At 38.5% G+C, this 23,293-nt stretch overlaps 1 protein-coding gene across 18 annotated transcripts in view; it reads left to right on the top strand.

Annotated features, from left to right (window-relative positions):
* Positions 1–23,293, top strand: part of EP400 (E1A binding protein p400) — a 50,330-nt gene that overhangs the window by 9,452 nt on the left and 17,585 nt on the right. For 13 of the 18 annotated variants that reach the window (XR_009967188.1, XM_062631541.1, XM_062631550.1 and 10 more), the window contains 27 exons: positions 606–988; positions 1,230–1,532; positions 2,298–2,483; positions 3,861–4,001; positions 4,113–4,191; positions 4,467–4,519; positions 5,630–5,684; positions 6,015–6,104; positions 7,310–7,417; positions 8,193–8,386; positions 8,563–8,740; positions 9,416–9,552; positions 9,727–9,896; positions 10,370–10,544; positions 10,956–11,092; positions 11,725–11,911; positions 13,711–13,877; positions 14,698–14,852; positions 15,368–15,604; positions 16,673–16,837; positions 17,643–17,810; positions 19,815–19,912; positions 20,635–20,933; positions 21,649–21,851; positions 21,954–22,123; positions 22,329–22,525; positions 23,000–23,111. Coding sequence is in view for 17 of the 18 variants with exons in the window: in XM_062631541.1 (XP_062487525.1) it covers positions 606–988; positions 1,230–1,532; positions 2,298–2,483; positions 3,861–4,001; positions 4,113–4,191; positions 4,467–4,519; positions 5,630–5,684; positions 6,015–6,104; positions 7,310–7,417; positions 8,193–8,386; positions 8,563–8,740; positions 9,416–9,552; positions 9,727–9,896; positions 10,370–10,544; positions 10,956–11,092; positions 11,725–11,911; positions 13,711–13,877; positions 14,698–14,852; positions 15,368–15,604; positions 16,673–16,837; positions 17,643–17,810; positions 19,815–19,912; positions 20,635–20,933; positions 21,649–21,851; positions 21,954–22,123; positions 22,329–22,525; positions 23,000–23,111 (4,547 nt within the window). In the remaining variant the exon portion in view is untranslated. Of the gene's footprint in view, positions 1–605; positions 989–1,229; positions 1,533–2,297; positions 2,484–3,860; positions 4,002–4,112; positions 4,192–4,466; positions 4,520–5,629; positions 5,685–6,014; positions 6,105–7,309; positions 7,418–8,192; positions 8,387–8,562; positions 8,741–9,415; positions 9,553–9,726; positions 9,897–10,369; positions 10,545–10,955; positions 11,093–11,724; positions 11,912–13,710; positions 13,878–14,697; positions 14,853–15,367; positions 15,605–16,672; positions 16,838–17,642; positions 17,815–19,814; positions 19,913–20,634; positions 20,934–21,648; positions 21,852–21,953; positions 22,124–22,328; positions 22,526–22,999; positions 23,112–23,293 lie in introns of all 18 variants that reach the window. The other 5 variants (XM_062631556.1, XM_062631555.1, XM_062631551.1 and 2 more) reach the window with 3 other exon arrangements.

The following is a 23,293-nucleotide window of genomic DNA, read 5'->3' as shown; positions in this document are numbered from 1 at the left end:
ACCACACACTTCTCCATGTAAATTAATACTTGGTATGCAATGCCTGGTTTGTTTAAGGAGCTGAGTGACGGGCTCCAGAGGTGCATGTGGGCATGGAAAAACGTCACAGGTGCTGATGCAAAATGGTTAATTTGAGAATTCTGGAACTGAACCAATGATTTATGAAAAGGAAACCTCCTAATTTGCAACATCATGACAAATTTTTATTCATTAGTTGTGCCAACCTTTAGAATATGTGTTAGAGTGAATGTACTGAGAACTAAGTATTTCGACCCAAAACTAGTTTTTTAGGTTGAATTCCAGTAGCTCACCAGTCCTTTTCTTTTCTTTTTACTATAAGAAATTCAGAAGACACATAATGACATTTTTTTTTTTCTATAGTTGCCATGCTCCATATTTTAGTTGCAGTCCTATGCATGAAATATTTTGTTGTTTATTGTAATGGTGATTTATTTTGTGATTGTGATGTGGTATTTTCAAGTGATGGTGTTTTGTGGCAAAGTAAGTAACAAATTAGTCTATCTGCGGTTGGTTTCCTCATTGTATCAGTTAAGAGCATTGGATGTCTTCATTTCATTTGTGCTATGTTTCCTCTCGCTTTGTAGGTGGAATGCCTCCCACCCCTCAGACTGTGCAGCTGACTGGACAGAAACAGAGTCAACAGCAGTATGACCCATCTAAAGGCCCTCCTGTGCAGAATGCAGCCAGTCTGCATACACCTCCACCACAGCTGCCAGGCAGACTGCAACCTGCAAACGTCGCCATGACATCTCTTCCAGCTGCTCTGCAGTTGTCACAGCAGCAGCCACAGATAGTGGAATCTCCAGCTCAGCCTCAGATTCAGGTGAAGATCCAGTCTCAAAGTGTACCTCTGAGTTCTGCTCCACTTCCAGCACCACTTCAACAGCAGGTGCTGCCACCAACAATCCATGTGCAAGGACAAGCACCAAACCAAGTATCACAGCCACAAGCTACAATACAGCAACAGGTATGTGAACTTTATTGGGGTGAAAATGTTTGTTTCAGTGCCCAGTAAAATCCAAGAACGTTATCTTTCTGGAAATACATGAAAAACTAGTTTTTTTTAATTCCACTGGACACTTAAGTCCTTTCCTTATAAAAATGCAGGTGTACATTTTTTATTAAAGACCTCATTATGTTTATTGTAGTGTAGACTAAGACAGTATTGAAGCCTGAACTTAGCACTAACAAATGTGTTTCTTGGGCAGACTGTGACTCTGACACGACCATCTGTAGATCCTGCCCAGACATCTCAGCGTCTTACAGCAAACACACTACCACCTACCTCATCTGTTGTGCCAGCAACTATCTCAGGCACAACACCGCCTTCTACATATCCAGTACAAACAAACAGGAGCTCTCCAGCAACTAACAAGTCCCTGTCTCCTATTGCATCAAAACCCCCAGGCTTAGCAGTAGCAGCAGCACCTAAAACACAAAGTCCAGCTCAGAATGCAGCAGTAATAGCACAGGACAATTCTCAAGACAAGCTTGCTGAGCAAGTAAAGCTGGTAAGATTTTTGATTTTCCCTGAAACTTATGAGCAGTTAACACACAGATAACAATTAACATGAGCGATGTGTTTGAGTTATGAAAATGGGCTGATTTTTAAGGGGATTGGGTGTTTGGTTTTGGCTTTGGTTTTTTTTTTTCCGTCTGTTTTACATACTGAGTTTTGCTTTTATGGGCAGTCAGAGAAGTTGAAGACTTACTGGTCTTTGTACTGTTGTGTTCTTCCTATTTCTATTATGTTGATCCTGTCTAGTCACTCAAGGTGACTGCAACCTCACTTTTTTTATAGCTAACCGAAGGTGTTTTGCTTATTTAACAGAAGCATCATAGAGAGCTTGTGTTTTCACAAAATCCAGCAGTATTAATATTGAAAATATATTTGTCTTCTGTGGGTAAATACATCTGCAATTTCATTTTATGAAAAAAAGGGATTAGTTGATTGCAGTTTGCATCTGTCTTGTAACTTGGGTTGTTTTTTTTGCTGCCAGTGAACCTTTTTTATCCTGTTATTTAACAAAGTACCTCTTGTAATACAGGTTGAAGTACTGTGATTCTCTTTATGTTTAGGTTGAATTTAGTCCGGCATTTTTTTTGTTGATGTAGCGGTCAGACTTGATATTTGTAACGCATGTGTCACGCTGTTCATACTGTTCCACTTTTTTCTGTTTTCACTTATTTTGATGAAGTGGAAGCAATTATTTGTTCAGCTACTGTTTTAAGTGCATTCTGTAGCTTCATTGTAACTACAAGTACTTCTTTCTAAGGAAAATCAAATCCATCAGCGAATAGCAGAACTGAGAAAGGAAGGTTTATGGTCCCCCAGGCGACTGCCTAAACTCCAAGAGGCTCCAAGACCAAAATCTCACTGGGATTATTTGCTGGAAGAAATGCAGTGGATGGCAACTGATTTTGCCCAAGAGAGAAAGTGGAAGATGGCAACTGCTAAAAAGGTACTTGAAAAACGTTTTTCGACTCAGAACAATCAGTCTTGGTGTCACTCAGCTTGGTAGCAAAGCTGTTTAAACCATCTTTTTCTGCAGATAGAAGTGATGGAAATACAAGGCACTGATTTTTAACTTATGTGAGAAGTCGTGTTGTCAGCTTTGGATATTCTAGCATTTGAAACAGGCTAGATAATTTTATTGGTTGTGGATGGAATTAATAGCTTTGGATTTTGTGGATTTTATTCCTCTGGAAATCAAACAGCTTGTTTAGGGGACCCAGTCGATATGTTGACTGTGTCATATTTAAAGTACAGCTATTGTGTCTTATCTCACAAATCAGTTATTCCCTTCCCATGAAGAGTAAACACAGAATTTTGTAAGCAGCTTCTCTTGGTGTGGTTGTCTGTCTTAATTCTTTCTTAATCTCAGAAACAGCAGTTGAAATGTGATGGAGAACTGTTTCTGTAACTCTTCCCCTAGAGATCAGCACAGAGGGGATAATTAAGTCAGTGATGGAATGGAAATTGTGGTGGTGTGAGATGAAATATGTAAAATCGATTTATTTACAATAAGCAAGAGGTTTCTATGGATTCCAGCAATGTTGCATCTTCTTTTGGTACATTTATGACCAGTTTAATATAATGAAGAGAGCAACTGGAGGTCATCAGTTTAAATTACTATGCTGTTTTTTATATTCTACAACGATTGAAACTCAGAACCCCCTTCCCTAGAAGCAAAGTATTGAAATAGGTGCATCATTTTGTAAAATGAAGATGTGCATTTTGAATATAATTGAAATCTGGATTTGAAGCACTCGTTCCATTTGTGGCCAATGGTAGCTTTTTAAGAACAGGAGAAACAAGAAGGGCAAATATGAAGTGATGCTTCCCCTGGCAGTATGCTTCATACATCTGGAAGTCAATGTTTTAGGACCTTCCGAGCTAAAGCTTGCAGTCAAGTCAGTCTTTAACAGCCATTGACTAAATCTTTCATTAATGTATGTACACTCCTTTTGAACACATTTTGCCTTTGGTCTCTGGCATTTTGTGGTGTGATTTCTATGACTTCATATGTGCTGTCTCAAAAAAAGTTTTCTTTTAAGTTTGCTGCTAATTTCGTAGATTTTTTCCTGTTTTTTATTGAGAACAGTGAAATAAGAGTTTCCTACTAGATTGTTTAGTTATAGTTCTTGTATTTTCTTTTTCCCATTGAGTTTTCTGTTTGTTGTTTTACTGGTGTAGTAGGAATTAGAAATATTGGAGGTAAGAGGTTGTGTGTAAAGCTATAGTCAGAATCTGACTGCTGATAACCATTATAACCTCAAGAAAAGCAATGATGTGTGTTTTGAGGTAACCTAATTCAGTGTGTCTCATGCTATTTCAGATGGTAAGAACTGTGGCTCGGTATCATGAAGAAAAGAAACTTAATGAAGAGCGAGCTAAAAGGGAAGAACAAAACAAACTAAGGCGAATTGCTGCATCAATTGCTAGAGAAATAGAATACTTCTGGTCTAACATTGAACAGGTAAAATTAATATTTATTAATACTTGTGCGAGTCTTACAGGGGTTTCTTTCCATCTTTGGCAATTGATTTATAAAATGTAAGTGGTTTATTAGACTTTTTTTACATTTCAGGTGGTTGAAATAAAACTGCAAATTGAATTTCAAGAGAAAAGGAAAAAAGCTCTGAATTTAAAGAGAATTTCAAGGAAAGGTAATTGTATTCCATTTCATAAGAAATCCTGTATTAAATCTGATGCTGTTGTTTTACAGAATTTCACTCAGTGGAGTTTCATCTTGTTGGTGATAGAATTGTGAGATGCTAATAATAGGTTGTGAACAGATCTGAACTATGAGCACATATTTATGGTTTTCTGCTAGATTTTATTAACATCTCTTACATTTTATGTTGAATGCATTTAAAAGTTCACAAAGAAACATAAAATTGCTAAGTGACTAATGCATACATCAAGTATAATAATTTTCCAGGTAGGGATACAAGAACTGCAGAAGACCTTTTACTGGAAAAAGAAAGTGAAATGGTAAGTCTTCTGTTCCTTAAAATCATCAAATTCGTTTAAATATGATTAGCTATGTGAAAAATCTTGATAAATATGGTATGTTTTCCTCAAATACATGGTGATGACAGGCAGCTTTCTGTATAGTTACTGACAACTGAACATATAGTCACAAGAACAAATACAATTTTTTTCTGTTTATAAACCACAACTTTTAATGGGGAAGTGGATTGTGATTGACATGTGTCTTTTAAAGGAAGAATTCCTACCTACTCAGTGGCTTTGAATCATTCATTCTAAGGTTGCAAGACCAAAAAGATGTACAAATTGATTGCCAGACTTCATTTGGCCAGGAGTTTTATCTACTGTAACCAGGGTTATACTTTGTGGGTTATAAAAGTGTGTTTTCATCTGTTCAGTGGTGATTTACCTGCTGAGAGATGTAGGTGTATGTTACAGAATTGGTCAAACTGAATGAACTTTCTGTCTTTTGTCCTGGGCAAAATGCATGCTAAGACTTCTTGGCTGCATGTGTGCAATTGGAGAAAAATGGATGAGGGATTGTTTTGAGACCCTGAGCCATCTGGCATGGCACAGCTGGTGCCCACATACTGAAATGCTCCCCTTTCACCAAGCAGAATGCCTGCATCTGAATTTCTTGTTAGGAACAAGCTTTACCATGTGTTATCAGCCAAACTGTGGCCTAGCACTGTCTGTGAGTGTTAATTTGCAGAGACTAAACCATGGCTAGACAGCTGAGACTGAACAATTGTAGGCCTGTGCCATATCCCTTTTTTATTGGTGAGAGAAAATTGAGTCCTCAGTTCAACCTGAGTAAAAGGTTTTGTGCCTCCATAATGTTTCTAAGGGAAGGAGTGTACTATGGCTTTGTGCTGCAGCTGGACCTGAGCAATTTGAACCACAAACACTTGGAGTGGCTGACTGCATGCTACCTTCAGTACAGAAGCAGTGTTTGCTTTTGTATGACCAGGAAAGTACTGATAGGTGTTAAGTATCTATTAACAAGTGCTGTTGTGATTGCAAGGCACTTTTTTGCTTTCTTTAAAACAAACAAACAAAAAGCCTCCCTAAATTTGTTTTTCGATTTTAAATATTCTCATTATTTGATGTCAGGGCTCATCATCTGGAAGGAAAAGAAAGGCAAGCATGTCTTTGACTGATGAAGAAGGTAAGTCACTTTGCAAAATTGTGCACCTATAGTGTAATACTTGTTGTATATTAAAACCCTAAACGCACAGGGTTTTGGTCTATTACTGCTTTTCATAAACGAAATACCAACCTTCATCCATTTCTTAGATTAGATAGGCAATTTCATAGGCAATTTTACTTAACAGAGCTTCAGTGAAAGTTTGAAAATAATTTTTATTTTTATATTTTATATATATTTTTTATGAATCCTGCTAACTCACAGATACTGTTGTATGCTAGTACACTGCATGGGTGTAAAACTATGAACTTCCTGAATTATTGTGTAAGTTCGCTTTTGTTTTTATTTTAGTTGAAGATGAAGAAGAAACAATTGAAGAACAAGAAGCTAAAGAAGGAAACATAAACCATCAAACTGAGTTGTCTAATCTAGCCAAAGAAGGTAGGCATGTAGCTTGATGCTCCTCTGTGGTAGGTTCTGAAAGAACAAGTGAGAACACGCAGCAGTTATATTTGTGAATAGGGTTATAGATGAGAAGTTGAATGCATTCAGATGTTCAGTCATATGTTTTCCCTTTTGGAAAGCTGTAGCAGTTCGTTTATGGGAAGATGATGGACATATATGATGTACTTTATAAAGCAGTCCGTATACTTACCTAGTTATCAGACAAGGTGGCTTGAGAAGAAGTATTCCTCTATTGAAGCACTGCATTTCTTTAAAACCTCAGACCAAAAGCTCTCAACCTAAATTCTAGGAGGGCATGATAAATACTTAACACCACTTGAGCATCAGATTGAACATGAATGTTTTACCATCAACTGTCTTGAGTATCTCAGAAGGGATTTGTGACCCACCTGATAGGTCTGAAAGGGCCCTGAAATGCCAGTCTTGGGGGTGGGCGTATAAATACTTGGACATAAGGGGCTTTTAGGAACAATGCTCTGGCAGCAGCTCACTTTCATTAGCAACATAGCAACTGCTCTGCTGAGCTTGATGTATGCAAAGTATCCCATGGGGATCACTTCACTTATCATGGCAAAAAACTTGCTGATTTTTAGAGGCAAGCTTCCCATTAAGCAAAGTCTGTCTGGTGATTAATATGCAGTATCCAAATCAGCTTGTTTGGTCTGTTTGGCAGCTTAGTGGCTGCAGCCAGCTGGCCAGTTGGAGGTATTATAACTCTTGGCCAGTCAGCCAAGTTCCTAATGAGGATGTTTCCTGATTGATTTGCCACTGCCAGTCATGAAGCACATTTTTGCTTCAACACATCAGGCAAGGAATCATGGAGATACTCTTTAGCAGGGTTGAGGTACAGCTCCATTTTGGAACTTTGAAGTCTTGAGTGGCCACTTGGCTGGATTTGGTGCCCCTACTTCCTGGTTTACTGTCAGTTTGTATGGTGGGTTTATAATATAGCAAAAAGCAAGCTGGGTGAGCAGACGGCTTGGTGTATTGCAAAGTGTTCTCTGTAATCAAGGTCATTAAATAAATATTGCCATAATCTGCCTAATAATTACCTCTTCCATTAACTTCTGATTAGAGAACTGGCTTTATACAATTGTGAAGAATGTAATGCGATTAAAGACAATGGTACTGCTTGTTCCCAGATTTCATATTTTTAAACTTAATCTTTTAATGACCTTCAGCTGAATTGCCTTTGGAAGATTTACTAAAGATGTATGAAGGTGCCTTTGCAGAAAGTTTTCACTGGCCCCAGCCAAAGCCTGACAGTGAAGAGGATAGCAGTGAGGAAGGTAAGTTACTTATTGTTTAGAAGAAGTGCTGACTTGCAAGGTCAAATAAGTTGATTGGCTCTTCAGGTCTCTATTAAAAGGCATTTTATACTAAGGGAAAACAACTGAGTGAATCACATTTAAAATGTTTTTTAGTTTTAAGTGAAGAAGAATGTTATATACAGGAATGAATGGAAAGTGCAGTGGCTTACTTGCTAAGCATTTGGAATGGTCATTAGAAAAATTGCATTTGTTCCTCTTATTACTAAATATTACAGATTTTAATTATTAATTATTACTCAGTGCTCTTTGAAGAATTTCTTCCTTTCTTTTTAATTTCTCAGTTTAGGAAAAGAGGGTAGCATTTGCCTGTCTTAAAGTCAAGATGTGTAAAATGGTCAGGAGCAATAGTGAGCTGTAGAAGAGCCTCTCTACACTGAATTAAACAGTACGCTTTCATAGCTAGCTGTTATTACACAGTTGCCATCTGTTCTGTACTAACATGATGATAGAATTACATGTTTGAAGATAGGTTTCAAGTAGTATGAGAGGACCTCCCTAGAAACTGTGAAAAGCTAATGGTCATGTTAGCTTTCAAAGTGTGAACATCCAGAACATGTACATGATCCTGAGCTTAGCCTATTTTTGTGTTAGCTTGGCAAGCCTGAAAATCACAGATTTTTTTTAACTTAGCTGCCTCCTTTTAGACCCCTGTCTGAATTCTAGCCATCTCAACTCATTTGTGTATCCGCTACTGAAGTTTATTACAAATGCTAATGTAATTGTTTTCCCATAGAAATAGAAGACCATATCTCTGATAGGGAAAGTCCTCAGAAAGAAGTTGTCCTCATAGACTCCCTCCTCAGCATTGACCAGTACAAGGGTATAGACAGATCAAGTCCTCCAAAGAAGCATATGCGAGACATAGCAGAAGTTGCTGCTGCAGCAGAAATGCTGTTACCTAAAGGCAGCTCCAGGATAACAACAGCGGTAAGACTCCCTGTTTTCTGCTACTGTGTACGCTCACTTTTACATGATTTTGCAGATTTTAGCAACAAATCATATTAAATATTTTCTAGTTATTTAACTATAGAATGGTTGTGTTTTGTGGCATGCTCTGGGAATTTAACTTGGGGAAAAAAAGTATGAAATTATTCACATTACAGATAAAATACAATACTCCATCGCTGCTGTATGGGCCTCTCAGAGAATATCAAAAGATTGGGCTGGACTGGCTAGCAAAGCTTTACAGGAAGAATCTCAATGGCATTCTGGCAGATGAAGCTGGGCTTGGAAAAACAGTACAAATTATTGCCTTTTTTGCCCACTTGGCTTGTAATGAAGGTAAGTTCATTTGTCCAACAATTCTAGACAGGTACTGCGCCAACATTGTCTTTGTGGATTGTAGCCTAGGGTCACTTTATTTCTGCTGAACCGTATCAGACTTTAGATAATGCACAGAGTAAGATTATGTCAGAAAAACTGTCTTAGATTGTGTGGCATAGGGGTGTCTTCCTATCAACTACATTGTTTGAGCAATCTGCTGTTACCTTCTGAGTGGCAAAATTCATCTGAAGCCTAGCTCACTGATATAAAAAAGCCTTAAAAAATTGTGTAATGACCAAATGGCCACAAATAGTTAAACTGAAGGAGTAAATATGAACCCTTAAACAAGTGTGTTTTGCATATCATCTCAGATATTACTTATTGTGGTGGTGTACTGGGGACGGTTTAAGGACATAAGTAAAGCAAAGGTGGTAGCTTGGGAGTAGTATCTCTTGTTCAAGCAGTTGATGTAGTTGAGGGGAAAAATAGATAATAGATGCACAAAGGGTACTTCCTTTGTGTCTAATGAATAGTAAAGTATAGATTAGTCATTAAAATACCTCTGTTGTTACTGGATCTCACTTTTAACGATGAATTTAGTGCACCGCACTTAAAAAAATCAGGGGAGAGTATAAACCACATGAATTTTCAGGAGTCTCTTCCTATAGTTAACTGCTGTTTCCCCTCCTATAGGTAATTGGGGCCCTCACCTTGTTGTTGTACGGAGCTGTAACATATTGAAATGGGAACTGGAATTGAAACGCTGGTGCCCAGGCTTGAAAATACTTCTCTACTTTGGTAGCCAGAGGGAGCTTAGGGCAAAAAGACAGGTACTGTATTTTGCAGCTTCTATGCTGTTGTATTCCCATTTTAGATGGGAAGAGCTTTAACCTGCACTTAAGCATTTATTTGAGTCATAGCATCTTTCTGTTCTTAGCGAAGAAATAGCTGGTTGTAAGATACTTGAGAATTCTGTCTTAGATTTTCTGTCTCCTTTTCTGTAGGAATGGACAGAACCCAACAGCTTCAATGTGTGTATCACTTCCTACAAGCAGCTGTTCAAAGGCCACCCAGCATTTATGAAAATGCGATGGAAATACTTAATAGTAGATGAGATGCAACAAATCAAGAACATGACTGAGAAACACTGGGAGGCACTTTTCAGTCTCCGCTGGTAAGGAGCGGGGAATTGTTCTCCTGCTGGTAGTGAGTTTTTCTCTCTTCATGTTGCACAGTTCTCTTCTTAACAGAAAACTGATAAAAGCCCTCTTGGTTTGATCTGTCCAATTTCCTGTGCAACATGTGCCTGCAGAGGTGTCTTCAGTGAAGCAATCAGGATTGAGAGACATGCTCTCAAGGATTTTTTGTGGCCACTGTCATAACTATAGTTCTTCTTCACTGATACTCCATGCTCCCAAACAGATCCCCTTGTGTGTTCTGATGCTCTGCAACACGGAATTTATTTTGGTGGTATATTCAAGAGTAAAAAGATAATTTAGCCTAGATTTAAATTTCTTCTGTGCTTAGTTTTTCTGTGTATCTGACAAACCTGAACTACAGTAAGCAGTGTTCGGATATTGGTGTCCTTTTCATAATGATGCTAGCTAAATGCTGTGTTGTTTTAAAATCTTCTTTTACTCTTCACAGCCAGCATCGTTTACTTCTGATAGACACTCCTTTGCATAACACATTGATGGAGTTGTGGACCATGGTACATTTTCTGATTCCGGGAATTTCAAGACCTTACCTAGATTTTCCAGTAAAAGCACCTAATGAGGAGAACCAGGATTATTGCCATAAACTGGTCATCAGGTTACACAGAGTATGTTGTCATTTTTTCTCATCTGTCCTACTACCGTAGTTAGATGTTGGAGGAAAAAAATAGGAAAGAAAGAAGAAATTAATAGGTGTGGTTCAGCTTGAAGTTTCTGGCTTTTCTTAACGCTTTGTTCAGTTCAGACAAAGTCCTGCTGAAAGCAGAAGTTTCTGCTACCAGAATAGTATGGAGGTTTCTTAAAAAAATAATGTAAGGCTCCGATTTGAAGCATAACATGCAGAAGTTAAAAGAACAAATTAAAGCCTTACAACTGTGTGCATAGCAATATGATTGTATACAGCATATGAGGCGTATCACATCAGATGTGTTAGGTGTGAATAGGTTTAGCTTCCTGTTGTAAAACTGCATCTTTGAAGTGAGATTTGTTTTTTTCCCCTTGATTCTAAAATGTTGCAGATGATTCAACCATTTATTTTGCGAAGATCAAAGAGAGATGTTGAAAAACAGCTAACAAAGAAATATGAGCATGTGCTAAAGTGTCGTCTTTCTAGTCGACAAAAAGCTATGTATGAAGATGTCATTTTACAACCAGGGTAAGGAGTTAAAACAGTAAATAATGCTGTCATTTTTGGTGCTTAAGCAAGACGGTAATTGATTGTCATGGTTGGAAGTGTTCTAGTGTTTTTGTGAGATTTTCCAGTATGACCAGTGGGTAAGACATGATTGCGTTGTAAACTAAAATTACAGGCAAGTGGGGCTGTGGGGCTAATGAAAAATATGCATTTAACCTTGGGAACCTTAAAGTCAAGTTGTAATGGTCAGATTTGCTGCTCTTGTGCTTTAAGATTTGTCCCTGAAGAGTGGTTTTTTACTTCTTAAAGCCCAAAGTGTTTCTCCTCATACCCACGCATTTACCTGTGCTGTGATAATAAGTGGTTATTGATAGGTACAGGGATGAAACAGAAACAAAACAGGTAGAGGTTAGGGAGGTGGTTAAGTTGTACTTGACTGTAAGGTAGGACTGGTCCCAAAGTTTCATGTTTCCGCATTTACATTTGGTTCAGTGCTACTTAAAATGCTCTAGAAAAACCTAGGTATAAGTTAAGTTGGTTTTAAGACTTTTGCATAACATGCTGCCGTTTCACATTCTCACCTTGCTGTTTTAGGAACATCTCCATGAAAACTGTACTTAAATTAATGTATTTCTGTATAAATTATTTGGTAGAACCCAAGAAGCCCTCAAAAGCGGACACTTCATTAGTGTCCTGCATGTCCTGATGCAGCTGCAGCGGATTTGTAATCACCCTGATCTGATAAACCCCCGGCTTTCAAGTACCTGTTACGTATCAGAAACACTGGAGTACAGAACTGCGTCTCTGGTACTGAGTGCCCTAGAAAAGGATATTTGGAAGGTCAGTATTTTTCTCTCTTGACTGCTCTTGCAGAATTTCAATACTTAATGTTATTGTCTTCTTATACATCTGAAGTCTACCTGAAGTTTATAAACAGAAGGAATTCACAGTTCCGTAGCTGTGCCTACCAAGTGTGTACTTGTTGCATCTCCTTTTTGTAATAGTAGCTTGAGCTTTTCAAGTAGTTTGCAATCAGTAATTTTTCATTAACTACTTGGTCAAAGAGAATTTAACTTTGCTTTCAATGTACTCATGTTTGCAGGAGTTTTCTGATGCTGACACGCCAGAAGGCTGTGCTGCCATCCAGCGAGACCTGGACAGGCTGGAGAGTTGGGCAGGGAATAACTTGGTGAAATATAACAAGGGAAAGTGTGGAGTCCTGCATCTGGGCAGGAACAACCCCAGGTTTCAGTATAGGTTGGGGAACGACCTGTTAGAGAGCAGTGTAGGGGAGAGGGACCTGGGGGTCCTAGTGGACGACAGGATGACCATGAGCCAACACTGTGCCCTTGTGGCCAAGAAGGCGAACATCATCCTGGGGTGTATTAGAAGGGCGGTGGTTAGTAGGTCGAGAGAGGTCCTCCTTCCCCTCTACTCTGCTCTGGTGAGACCCCATCTGGAATATTGTGTCCAGTTCTGGGCCCCTCAGTTCAAGAAGGACAGGGAGCTGCTGGAGAGAGTCCAACACGGGGCAATGAAGATGATTAAGGGAGTGGAGCATCTCCCTTATGAGGAAAGACTGAGGGAGCTGGGTCTCTATAGTTTAGAGAAGAGGAGACTGAGGGGTGACCTTATTAGTGTATATAAATATATAATGGGGGAGTGTCATGAGGATGGAGCCAGGCTCTACTTAGTGGCAAACAATGACAGGACAAGGGGTAATGGGTACAAACTGGAACACAAGAGGTTCCACCTAAACTTGAGAAGAAACTTCTTCTCAGTGAGAGTGACAGAACACTGGAACAGGCTGCCCAGGGAGGTTGTGGAGTCTCCTTCCCTGGAGACATTCAAAACCCACCTGGACACATTCCTGTGTAATATTATCTAGGTGTTCCTGCTCCGGCAGGGGGATTGGACTAGATGATCTTTTGAGGTCCCTTCCAATCTCTAACATACTGTGATACTGTGATGCTGAAATGTGTCAGGAAATGTCTGGCGGCATTCTGTAATTTTCCTTCTGCTTTCAGTAGCTAAAGGAGAACAAGACTTACTCTTTTTCTAAATTAGTATGCTAAAGTTACTAAATTAGTGTGCTTCTGTCAATCCATTTGAAGTACCACTATTTGTGATATCCTTAAAGAAGTAATTCCCCTCTTCAGGATAATCAAAGGGAATAATTGCATTAGAGAGAAGTATGAGTAGTGGAGCAGATGAGGTGATCTTTTTGATTAACCTTATTTCCTTCCTTCATATTCTTCTACTCCTGAATTATACATGTGCCTTTGTAGTTTGGCATTTGAGCTTGAGAGTTAACAAACACCTTCTAGGAGTTCTACTTAGTTCTTTGGAAATTGTGATAAAATATTAAGAATTGTTCAATGTGTCTTGCTTTGATTTCCATAACTGGCTAATGATTTAATTTCTTTTTCTTCCAATGCTGATGCTTAAAATGGGATTATCAGTTTAAGATATATTTCCAAGGTTTCTAAACAGTTTTGGCTAATAAGTAATAGCTTACTTTTTAAATTTACAGCATTTATTTCTAAAAATACAGAAAGTGAATTAAGAAGAGAACATGGAGAGGATTTAACTGTTTGGGTTATCACGTAAAATAAACCTTATTTTATAATATCCCTTAGGAATCAGACTTGTCTCTTTTTGATCTCATTGGAATGGAAAATAAAATGACTCATTATGAAGCACAAATGTTGCCAAAACAGAAGGTTACTAGAAAGCTGATTGAAGAAATCTACAGCTCCCCTCCACCACCAGCTAGGCCCAACCCTGTGAAGCTCAAACCAAGCAGGTATGTACAACTGTCTTCCGTTTAAACTAGAATTACAGGAAGGAAATGTAGTCCTGTTGCTATGTTTACAGCGTTCTGTCTGTATCTCTAGTAATGTGATTCACACAAAACCTCAGACTTGACTTTGCATTTTATTGTTCTGTTGCTTTCTTGTTCACTCTTGAAGGATTCTATTTGAATAGTTTTTTGAGGCGTGTGGCTCCTTTTGAAGTTTGTTTATGGATTTCCCATAGTTTTTACTTCAGCAGCAGGTGGGGTTTATTCCTGGGGTCCTCGTTTATGGCAAGTGAGTGTTGTTTTGCAACTAAAAGACTTAAGTTGGACCTGCAGGGTTATCTGTGCTTGCATTGTTGTAAGAGACACATGAAGTTTTATAGCAGTGAATTTCTGAGAGTATTTCTCTGCTAGTGACGCAGTGATCACAAAGTAAGGTGGAACTGTTTTTCTGATGCAAAAGGGCTGCCTGATGACCTGATGGCATGTTGGCATCTCCCTGGAAATGATATGAGATCCCCATTCTTTTTCCAGGAATCAGGCTAGACTCTTTTAAGCTGTTTCCTGTAATTGTCACACATCCAGCAATAGACTGGATGCATGACAATGAAAGGTTTCTTCTTTCTTCTTGGACTTAACAAAATGACTTTATAAAATGTCCACACTTGAAGTTTGCTGAAGTGGTGAGTCTTGCCAGTTTCAGTCATCTGCAAGAAAGACATGAGCATCTGATGTGACTGGTTTGTACTGTCTGGGTGGTAGAGCTCATTGTTAAAGGCTGAACTGTGACCTCCCTATAGACTTTGAATTTTCATATTCTTTTCAGGTTGTTTCAACCCGTTCAGTATGGTCAGAAACCTGAGGGCAGGACTGTAGTCTTCCCAAGCACTCAAGTACAACGCACAGTGACCACAGCAACTGTAACTCAACAGGCACAAGTACGAGGAAGATCACCCATAGCTACGGTGTCTTCAAATCAAGGTAGGAAAGTTAATGCTAGGTTGGTTACCTGAGCCTCTGTGTAGTCGGATAAAGGTCTGTTAATAGGACTCCTTTCCCCTCTAGCTTAATGGTCTAGAATACTAATGGCTTAAAAATACCAACAGACTAATTGCCAGTAAATTTCCCCACTAGTTTCTACAGTACGATCTGCCAATATAATAGAAAACTAAGCTTTGTGTAACCTGTTAGCATATGGAGTAAATATGGCACAGTTGGTATTTAAACCCTGATCATGTGTAATGTTCTATCAATGATGGGAATTTACAGTGCATTTGTGTATTTATTTAAGCTTTTAAACAATGCTTTCCAAATACATAATATTGTAAAAAGAGGATGGAGTAGAAGGTGTGGAAAGAAATCCCGCTCTGTAAGGACAAGCCGTTCCTGTAGCCTTTTTAATATCCTGTTGGAAGGTTTCTTTTTAATGCAGGTTGTTTAAAAGAGTGGAGTTAAAACCTCTAACAGCTTGCCCAAACAACCCTTATTGATTGCAGCCGCAGCAGCACAGTTTCAGACAACTCAGGCTTCCACCAGTGCTCCAAGACACCAGCCCGCAGCGACCTTCACCACAGCAACTAGCACAGCCAACCCTGTGAAACCGCGGGGCCAGACCTCTGCGCCAGCCTCTCAGCTAGGGCAGGCCCAGCCACAGGCCCCCTCGCACACCATCCAACAGAGTGTGCTGCCTCAGAGGCTGGTACTGACCTCTCAGGCCCAGGCACGGTTGCCTAGTAAGTGGCCTCCCCTTTCCAGGTTTCTCCCACCTTTATACTACAATGAGGTTAAGTTACTAGGCACCCTAAAAATGTGTACAGAATCGTTGTTTTTTTTTCACTCTTCTGATTAGCCTTGCTCAGTATGTTGCTTTATGACCAAGGAAAATCGAAAATTGGACAAGAAACAATAGAATTGCTGTGGACATACATTAGTGGTGTCAACTTAATCTCCTATTTCTGCATGTTTCTTCTGCTGGCAAGACTTCCTTCAGACCACATGTTTTAGCTCTATCCTAATTATTCCTTTCATATTAAACACTAATCCATCTGCTAAAGGCCTCTTGCAGAGAGGAAAGTCTCAACCGTTAGGCAGAGAAAAGCGATGAGGCTTTGCTTTAAGGTTGTATGTGCACTGCCTATTAGCATGTGTATAGAGTACTGAGCACTGATGTATTAATTTTATCTCTGGGGTAATGCACTGCCTTTACAAAAGCTACATTTTCACGCCAGTATTTTCTCAATACCATAAAACTTAATGCTTAAATGCCTCTAACCTTTCTGCATTTAAATCACAAAAAGCTTGGTCCTTGTCACTTCTAAAGCTTTTTGATTTGTCTAAGTGCAGATCGCTTAATATAAATCATGTTTCATCAGCAAATTTCAGGCCATTTCAACTGTATATTTACAGTGCCACATATGTGAATATTTTTGTCTCTTCCTAAAACCTTCCTTCATGCTCTTGAAAAGGCAGTGAAAATCACTTTAATGTCTATTACTCGTCCTGTTACAAAGTGTCACATGAGTTTTCAGGTAGCTCTTAACTTTTTTGCTAATGAAAGTGGTAACTCCTAAAATGTTGATGTTCTTACTCTGTAAACAATCAGCTTTTTTCCAGTTTGCCCATCAAATCTAGAAAGCAATACCTGCTTAACTTTTATATGACACTTTTGATGCACTCTTGAGTATAATTATGCATGGAAGGCGCTTCAGCACCAGTTTACTAACCAAAACTTAGAATTGTGACTATTGACCAACCTGCCTCCCACTTTGGTCTTTTTTAATGCCTGTTTCCCTTTTTGACAGGTGGTGAGGTAGTAAAAATAGCCCAGCTGGCTTCTATAGCAGGAGCACAAGGCAGGATCGCTCAGCCAGAGACCCCTGTAACACTGCAATTCCAAGGGAACAAGTTCACTTTATCACATAGTCAACTTCGCCAGCTCACGGCAGGGCAACCCTTGCAGTTACAAGGTACTTATTTCAAAACAGGGAGTTTTCCATTATTCAGAATGCTTTGTTATGGACAGCACATTCCTTGCTGCTGTATGTTAAAGAGATTTTTCCATCCCCACTGCTTACTGTGTTCTGCTCTACCTGTTTTCTGTGTGAGACAGGGATAATAAGGTAGCTCTGCTTTAAAAAATAAATGCCTGGCAAATGAAAGACATGGTTACTTTCTTTTTCTGTAATGTATTTCAAGATTTTCTTATTGAATTTGTTTTCACGTGTATGCAATACAGCTAAAGTAAGGTGAGGCATTATTTCAGATTAAATCCCTAATGAGCAGAAACAGACACAACTGAGGATGTTCTTTGTTCTGAGATGGTGTAAATAATACTTGAGGATTGTTGTGCCTCTGTATTTTGACCCAACTATTACCCTGACCTGAATACTCTTCTTACAGTATATTTTGCCCTCAAGCTTCCCTTGCTGGTGGTATGCGTGTTGCCAAATTCAGGAGAACCTGGAAATCTTGATTCTCTGTGGCCAACAAAATAAAGGGAACACTTAAGTGAGGATTTCTTGGTTGACCTGATTTCATCTGAATTCAGTATAAAATACTCAGATTTAGAATGATACCTCTACAATGTGAAACTTCTCATCAATTATGAAGATTTAGGCATTTCCCTCTTACCAGATCTTACGGTACTTTAAATGGTGTAATGAATTTGTCTGCCAGTCTGTAACAGTAGTATCTTTTGCTAGAGAAGACTGTTTACACTCTTTATTCTTTACACTCTGTTGAGCCTAACTGTCTGAAAATCCTTCGTTGTAGGAAGTGTTCTTCAGATTGTTTCAGCACCTGGTCAGCAGTATTTGAGACCTCAGGGCCCAGTTGTCATGCAGACAGTTTCCCAAGCAGGAGCTGTTCAGAACGCTCTGAACGCTTTAGGAAGTCAGCATCAAGCAGGTGTCCCAACTTCCACAGCAGTGGCGCAGCAAGGTAGGTTTTCTAATCTGAAATGTCTGTATCTAAACATTCAGTTACTAAAATCACATTGGTACATGACTCCAGATTGTTATAGACCACAGTTCTGTAAGATGAGTTCAGAAGCAGGTAAACTGTGAGGCACATCCTTCTGATTTGTGTGTGATTAGGTATGCTGATTAGGTCATTTTTCAGTACAAACCTGGGAGAGCTTGAAACGCTATTAAATATATAGGTTTTTTTTTTTCAGTTGTGTCATAGGTATATTTTTTTGTGGGAAGAAGTGAGTGTGAAATAGTTTGTTACTTTTTTCAAGGAAAAATCAGGGTGATCATTTTTTGTGCTGACAGAGAATGTCCAGCAATTCTCCTGATTTTTCCACATTGTTTTTGCCTTTGTCTAATTTTCTTTGCTTCTCTATCTAATCAAGCTACTGTTTTCCCTCTGCAAATACTGCTTAGGTATTTGGTGCCTTGCTGCAAGTGTGATTGGTTCCTTGCTTAAAATATGATCAAGATATTGGTTGAAAAATTATAGAGAAATTTCTGTCTAAGATGCATTTACAACAAAACAGCACATTGAAAAATGATGATAAATGCAATGCTAGGAGTTTGTTCCCTGGAAATGGCCATATGCTGTAATGTTTTCTGGATATAAACCATTCCCTCAAAACAGACTGCTTACTGCTCCTTTTTGATATATTAATGTGCCACTGAAGTTCATACTTTGACTCTCTGAAGAGTAAACATCTTGTCATAAAAAGGTGAGAAGAAGCTTCAACAGCCTCCCTGTTGCTGGGAGGTAAACGATTTCTGTCATAGTTTGGAAGAACTGTGATTCAAATGTTTCACCCTCCAGCTCTGATTGCACTACAGGTACTTCTAATCATGGCCATAGTTCAGAATGAAAATTGATGTAAGAGTTCTACAAAAACTCATGCATCTTACTACTCTCATGATGGTAAAAAGAGGGCTCTGTTAAAAGCAATAATAACTGAAGTACTGTTTCCAATTGATAAAAGAGAACATTATTATTATTGCTGTTCATCACTGGAGGAAGATGTAAAGCCTTTTGAAAATACTTTGACTTTCTGAAGTTTGGATAAAATGCTAAATAAATTCCATTGCTTTGGGTGATTGGAAACTGAAATTGCTGGGATCACATGGTCCTGTGTAGTAAAACTGGATTTATATTGACTGTCTCTGTTTATTCATAATAAAAATATGGAAAGGCAAAGCTTAAACCTCTGCATACTCTTTAGAGTCTGTTAGTCTTAATGTAAGGGCCAGCATCTGCTTGTTAACTGGAATGCAGTTCTTCGTGGGCGTGTTGACTCACCACTGCAGGCTCATAGTGACCAGCAGAGGGTTGTGCTGCTTTTCTAGTACAAATAACCAGTGCTGATGAGCAATGTATTCTGACTGAGATAGAAACCTATATATCCTATCAAGAAAATAACTACTACACAGTGTCTGTAGTCTGCTAGTACATGATCACTGTAGTTTCGATAAGTTGTGTGTAATGTTCTAATAGTTTAGTTAGCTGTCTGGGAAAACATTTGCTAGCAGTTGAATTCACAAGAACTCCACCATGAGATTCCATCATACAGTTTCATCAGTTTGTAGATACACTGAATTCATGTGTTTTCTGAAAACATCTTAGGTGATTGCTTTAAGATGAATTGGAACAATCTGTTCCTGATTTAGAGTATAACTTCTAAATGTTAATACCTTTGCACTTTACATGGCATTTTGAATAAGCTACAAATGCAGCAGGTCTTTGTGCAAAGCAAAGTAAAATTCCATTGGATCTGTCTTGGACTTTTGTGAAAACAGTTGGTGTAAATGTCTGTCAGATATGTGATGTGTAGCAAAGTATAAATTTGCGATACCCAGTGGACATCTAGGCTAAAAACTTGTCTGCAGTTATGATGTGTTACAGCTATGAAATGTCTGCTTTGAAAATAATAAATTAAACCGATCTTAAGAATAAATATATAAACACAACGTTTATCCTCAGTTTGTATTCCAGGTAGAACTGCAGTTACTAATTTGTCATCTAGTGACATGGGAGCAGCGTTAAAACCAGCACCTGGTTTAATGCATGGACAGCTGCAGGTACTTAATTTTTGTTTTCTTCAGGAAACAACACTTTTCACGCTTGATACTAAATCCATGCAATAGTTGGAAGCCTTAATTTATGAAGCTGGGATTAATTAGGAACTTTGATGACTACAGAGTACGTAAACCAGCTTCTGTCAGTGTTTCAGGTTGACAGAACCAGTGCATTTTCATTTGTAATCCATAGTTTAAGATAAATTCTTGTGTATAAAAGCAGCTATCAGGTTTCTTGTGCTGTGGCAGCAAACAGGTTCTTGTGACTGTAATACTTCATAATTACATAGTAATGCATAAATAAAGGAATCATAGGATTTTCACAAGCAAAGATACTCAAGCAACCTATAAAGCATAGGGAGACATCAAGTATATGTTAAACTGTGCAAGAACCTGCACCTCATAAATATTAATGTGTTAATTGAAATGTTCCAAATATAAATTAATGGTTTTGGTTTATTTACAAAACTATGAAAATGTACTTTAAAAAACCAAGTAGGTATTAAGATATAATTGACTAATATGAATTGAATTTAATATGAATTCAAATTTTATCCAAAATTTATATCTTTAGTGATTGCTTTATGTAGTTCTTATAATCTAGGATGTTGGTGGTATAAAGCACACAGTGCTCTGATCCTGATAGCTGCATTCTAAAGAAACTCGAATTCCTACATGTTTATGATGAGCAGCAAATGGTTCTTTTTCAACTCTCCTTGGCAAAGGAAACATATGAAGAGAAGAACCGGCTTTTGAAGGAGCGCCTGGACAGAATATTTTCTGGCAATGAGCGCCGTTGTTCACGGGCCCCGATGTATGGCAGAGACTTGCTGAGTGTTTGTTCTTTGGCTGGTGAAGGAAAGCCCTCTCAGCCGTCTTCCAGTCAAGACAACAGCTGGAGGTGGGCTGGCTTTGTGAACTGCTGCCTTTCTTCAAGTGCCTCTGGAGGCCCAAGTAGCCCACTGCAGGAAATGATCCTGACTTTGGGTCAGCAACAAGAATCTCTAAAGGATGTTGTTAACAGGTAACGTGTGACTGCCTCAAGCCTTTACCACATTTAGTTATTTCTTAAGCACTCCTTTTCAAAAGAGCTTTAAAACCTTGTTTCTGTTCATATTTGGTTTAGACTGATACATTTAGCATAAATCATGTGCAGTACAACCGTAAAAATAACAGTCACTTCCGTTTCCTTTAAGATCTTTATAATAAGAGTTTTCAGTACCTCATTCCTAATTTCAAGCCCAAATTGATCTGACCATAACTCATCTTCCATTCCTACACTTTGGATTTATTTCTGAATAGTTCTGAGTTAACCAACAAAAGCCAAGACACAGAGATAGAGGCAGACTCCATCATTTAATGGCATTTAATGGATTGCATACAGAGCAATAGCTGCAGCTTTCTAGAAACATGAAACACAATTAGGAGAACTCGGACTTTTCTGTATTGCTTTTAGTAAGTTTGGTATGATGGGTGTTTCTTGTGTTTGAGCTCCAGTGACTGAATGCAGTGGTCACAGTGCAAACACCTTAACAAAAGCTAGACAAAACAAAAGTATAAAAGGAGGTAGAGAATATTAACACTTTGAGGGCATTCAGCACTTACTAAGTCACTTTAACAAAGTGGGTACATAATAGTGTAAAATTACATGGTTGACAGGCTGAAAATTCTGGCTGCAGATGATAATTTTGTATATAACTTTTTAAACTGGTATTCTCTTGTTTTGATGCTTCTCACAGGGCTCTCCTCGTATTGCCAGCTGCAGTTGCTGCTCCCCCATGTATGTATGTAGCAAATCCTCCCCCTTCATATAGTCATAGACTGAAACTCTTTAAGCACAGTCTTAAGCAGAAGGCAGCTCCACACTTGCATCAGTTGCAAAGGATTACCACTCCTCACTTGCTGCAGTTCCCTGACCTCCGGCTGGTGCAGTATGACTCAGGTAAATGATGACATTTGGTGATAATGTTTCCATGATTTCCTGTTTCACTGGAACAGAATTTCTGTATAAAACTATTATTGATTTTTCTTGTTTGAAATGTAGGAAAATTAGAAGCTCTTGCTGTCCTGCTTCAAAAGTTGAAATCTGAAGGGCGCCGTGTGCTGATCTTATCACAGATGATTCTGATGTTGGACATACTGGAATTGTTCCTGAATTTCCATTTCCTCACATTTGTGAGGATTGATGAATATGCTAACCACGAACAGCGGCAGGTAAGATTGCCCTAGCAGTTGTCCACTGGGACAGCAATATGTGCTGCTGAGGTTATTGTATGCTACAGCAGGAGAAGGACATTTTCCTGGTTTCTTATTCATATTCAAACTCTCGACTTGTTTCTGTCTGTGTTTTCATTAGGTTTTAGTTTGGCATTTTATTTCTGTGTATGGTTTATTTACTCCTTTTACTCCATTTGTGTAGGAGCTGATGAAAATTTTCAACAGAGACAAGCGCATTTTCTGTGCCATCCTTTCCTCTCACAGTCGTTCCACTGGAGTCAATCTTGTTGAAGCAGACACAGTTGTGTTCTATGACAATGATCTAAACCCAGTGATGGATGCAAAAGCTCAGGAATGGTGTGACAGAATTGGGAGATGTAAAGATATCCATATATACAGGTGATGGTTACAGCTCAACGACCTCTCTTTATCATGCTTTAATGTAAGGTTAATTCAGATAGTGCTGCTCTGTATGATCTGATATAAAGTGGAAACAGTGCTGAAAACTTCATCTCACTTCAATAAAGAAGATGCCAGGTTATCATATGAAAATGTGGTTGGTCTTAACACCAAATGTAATGAATGAATCTTTCACACTTGTTTTTTTGACAGTCAGTTTACATGGAGTTATTCAAATGAGTTGTCCTTTGATCTTTTTTTCTTGATTTTTTTTTTTTAATTACACTGTTGTTAAATGTAAGCTTTAAAGCAGGGTGGTGGTATGTGTTTTGTTCCTGGCACGTACCACACCCCCACAAACCAGCACATGCTTAGAGTTCGGTGTTATTCTCTAAGGGAAGCTTCTCTTTTTGTTTCTGAAAGCTGTTTTGGAAATGAGTAATTAGATCTCTATTCTTTTTCCTTTTAATTTAGGCTTGTCAGTGGTAATTCAGTAGAAGAAAAGCTTTTGAAAAATGGCACAAAGGACTTGATCAGAGAAGTAGCTGCTCAGGGAAATGACTATTCAATGGCCTTTTTAACACAGGTAAGTTAATATTCAAAATACATCAAAATATCTGTGTTGTGGTGTTTATCTGTGTTGGAATGGTTAGTAACAGTTTAGTAGGAATCTGTTTGGGCTAGAATGGATAGGTAGTCATTAAATTTCATGACTGCTTGAACTCTGGGTGTTAGTGCCACATCCTCTCAATTACCATTCATTTGCTT

This window comes from Pezoporus occidentalis, unplaced genomic scaffold (assembly GCF_034315485.1).
Source record: "Pezoporus occidentalis ecotype Australia unplaced genomic scaffold, CSIRO_AGI_Poc_V1 ctg37, whole genome shotgun sequence".
In the NCBI taxonomy this organism is placed as follows: Eukaryota; Metazoa; Chordata; class Aves; order Psittaciformes; family Psittacidae; genus Pezoporus; species Pezoporus occidentalis.
The sequence above is the reverse complement of the archived record's forward strand: the minus strand, read 5'-3'. Positions and strand labels throughout refer to the sequence as shown.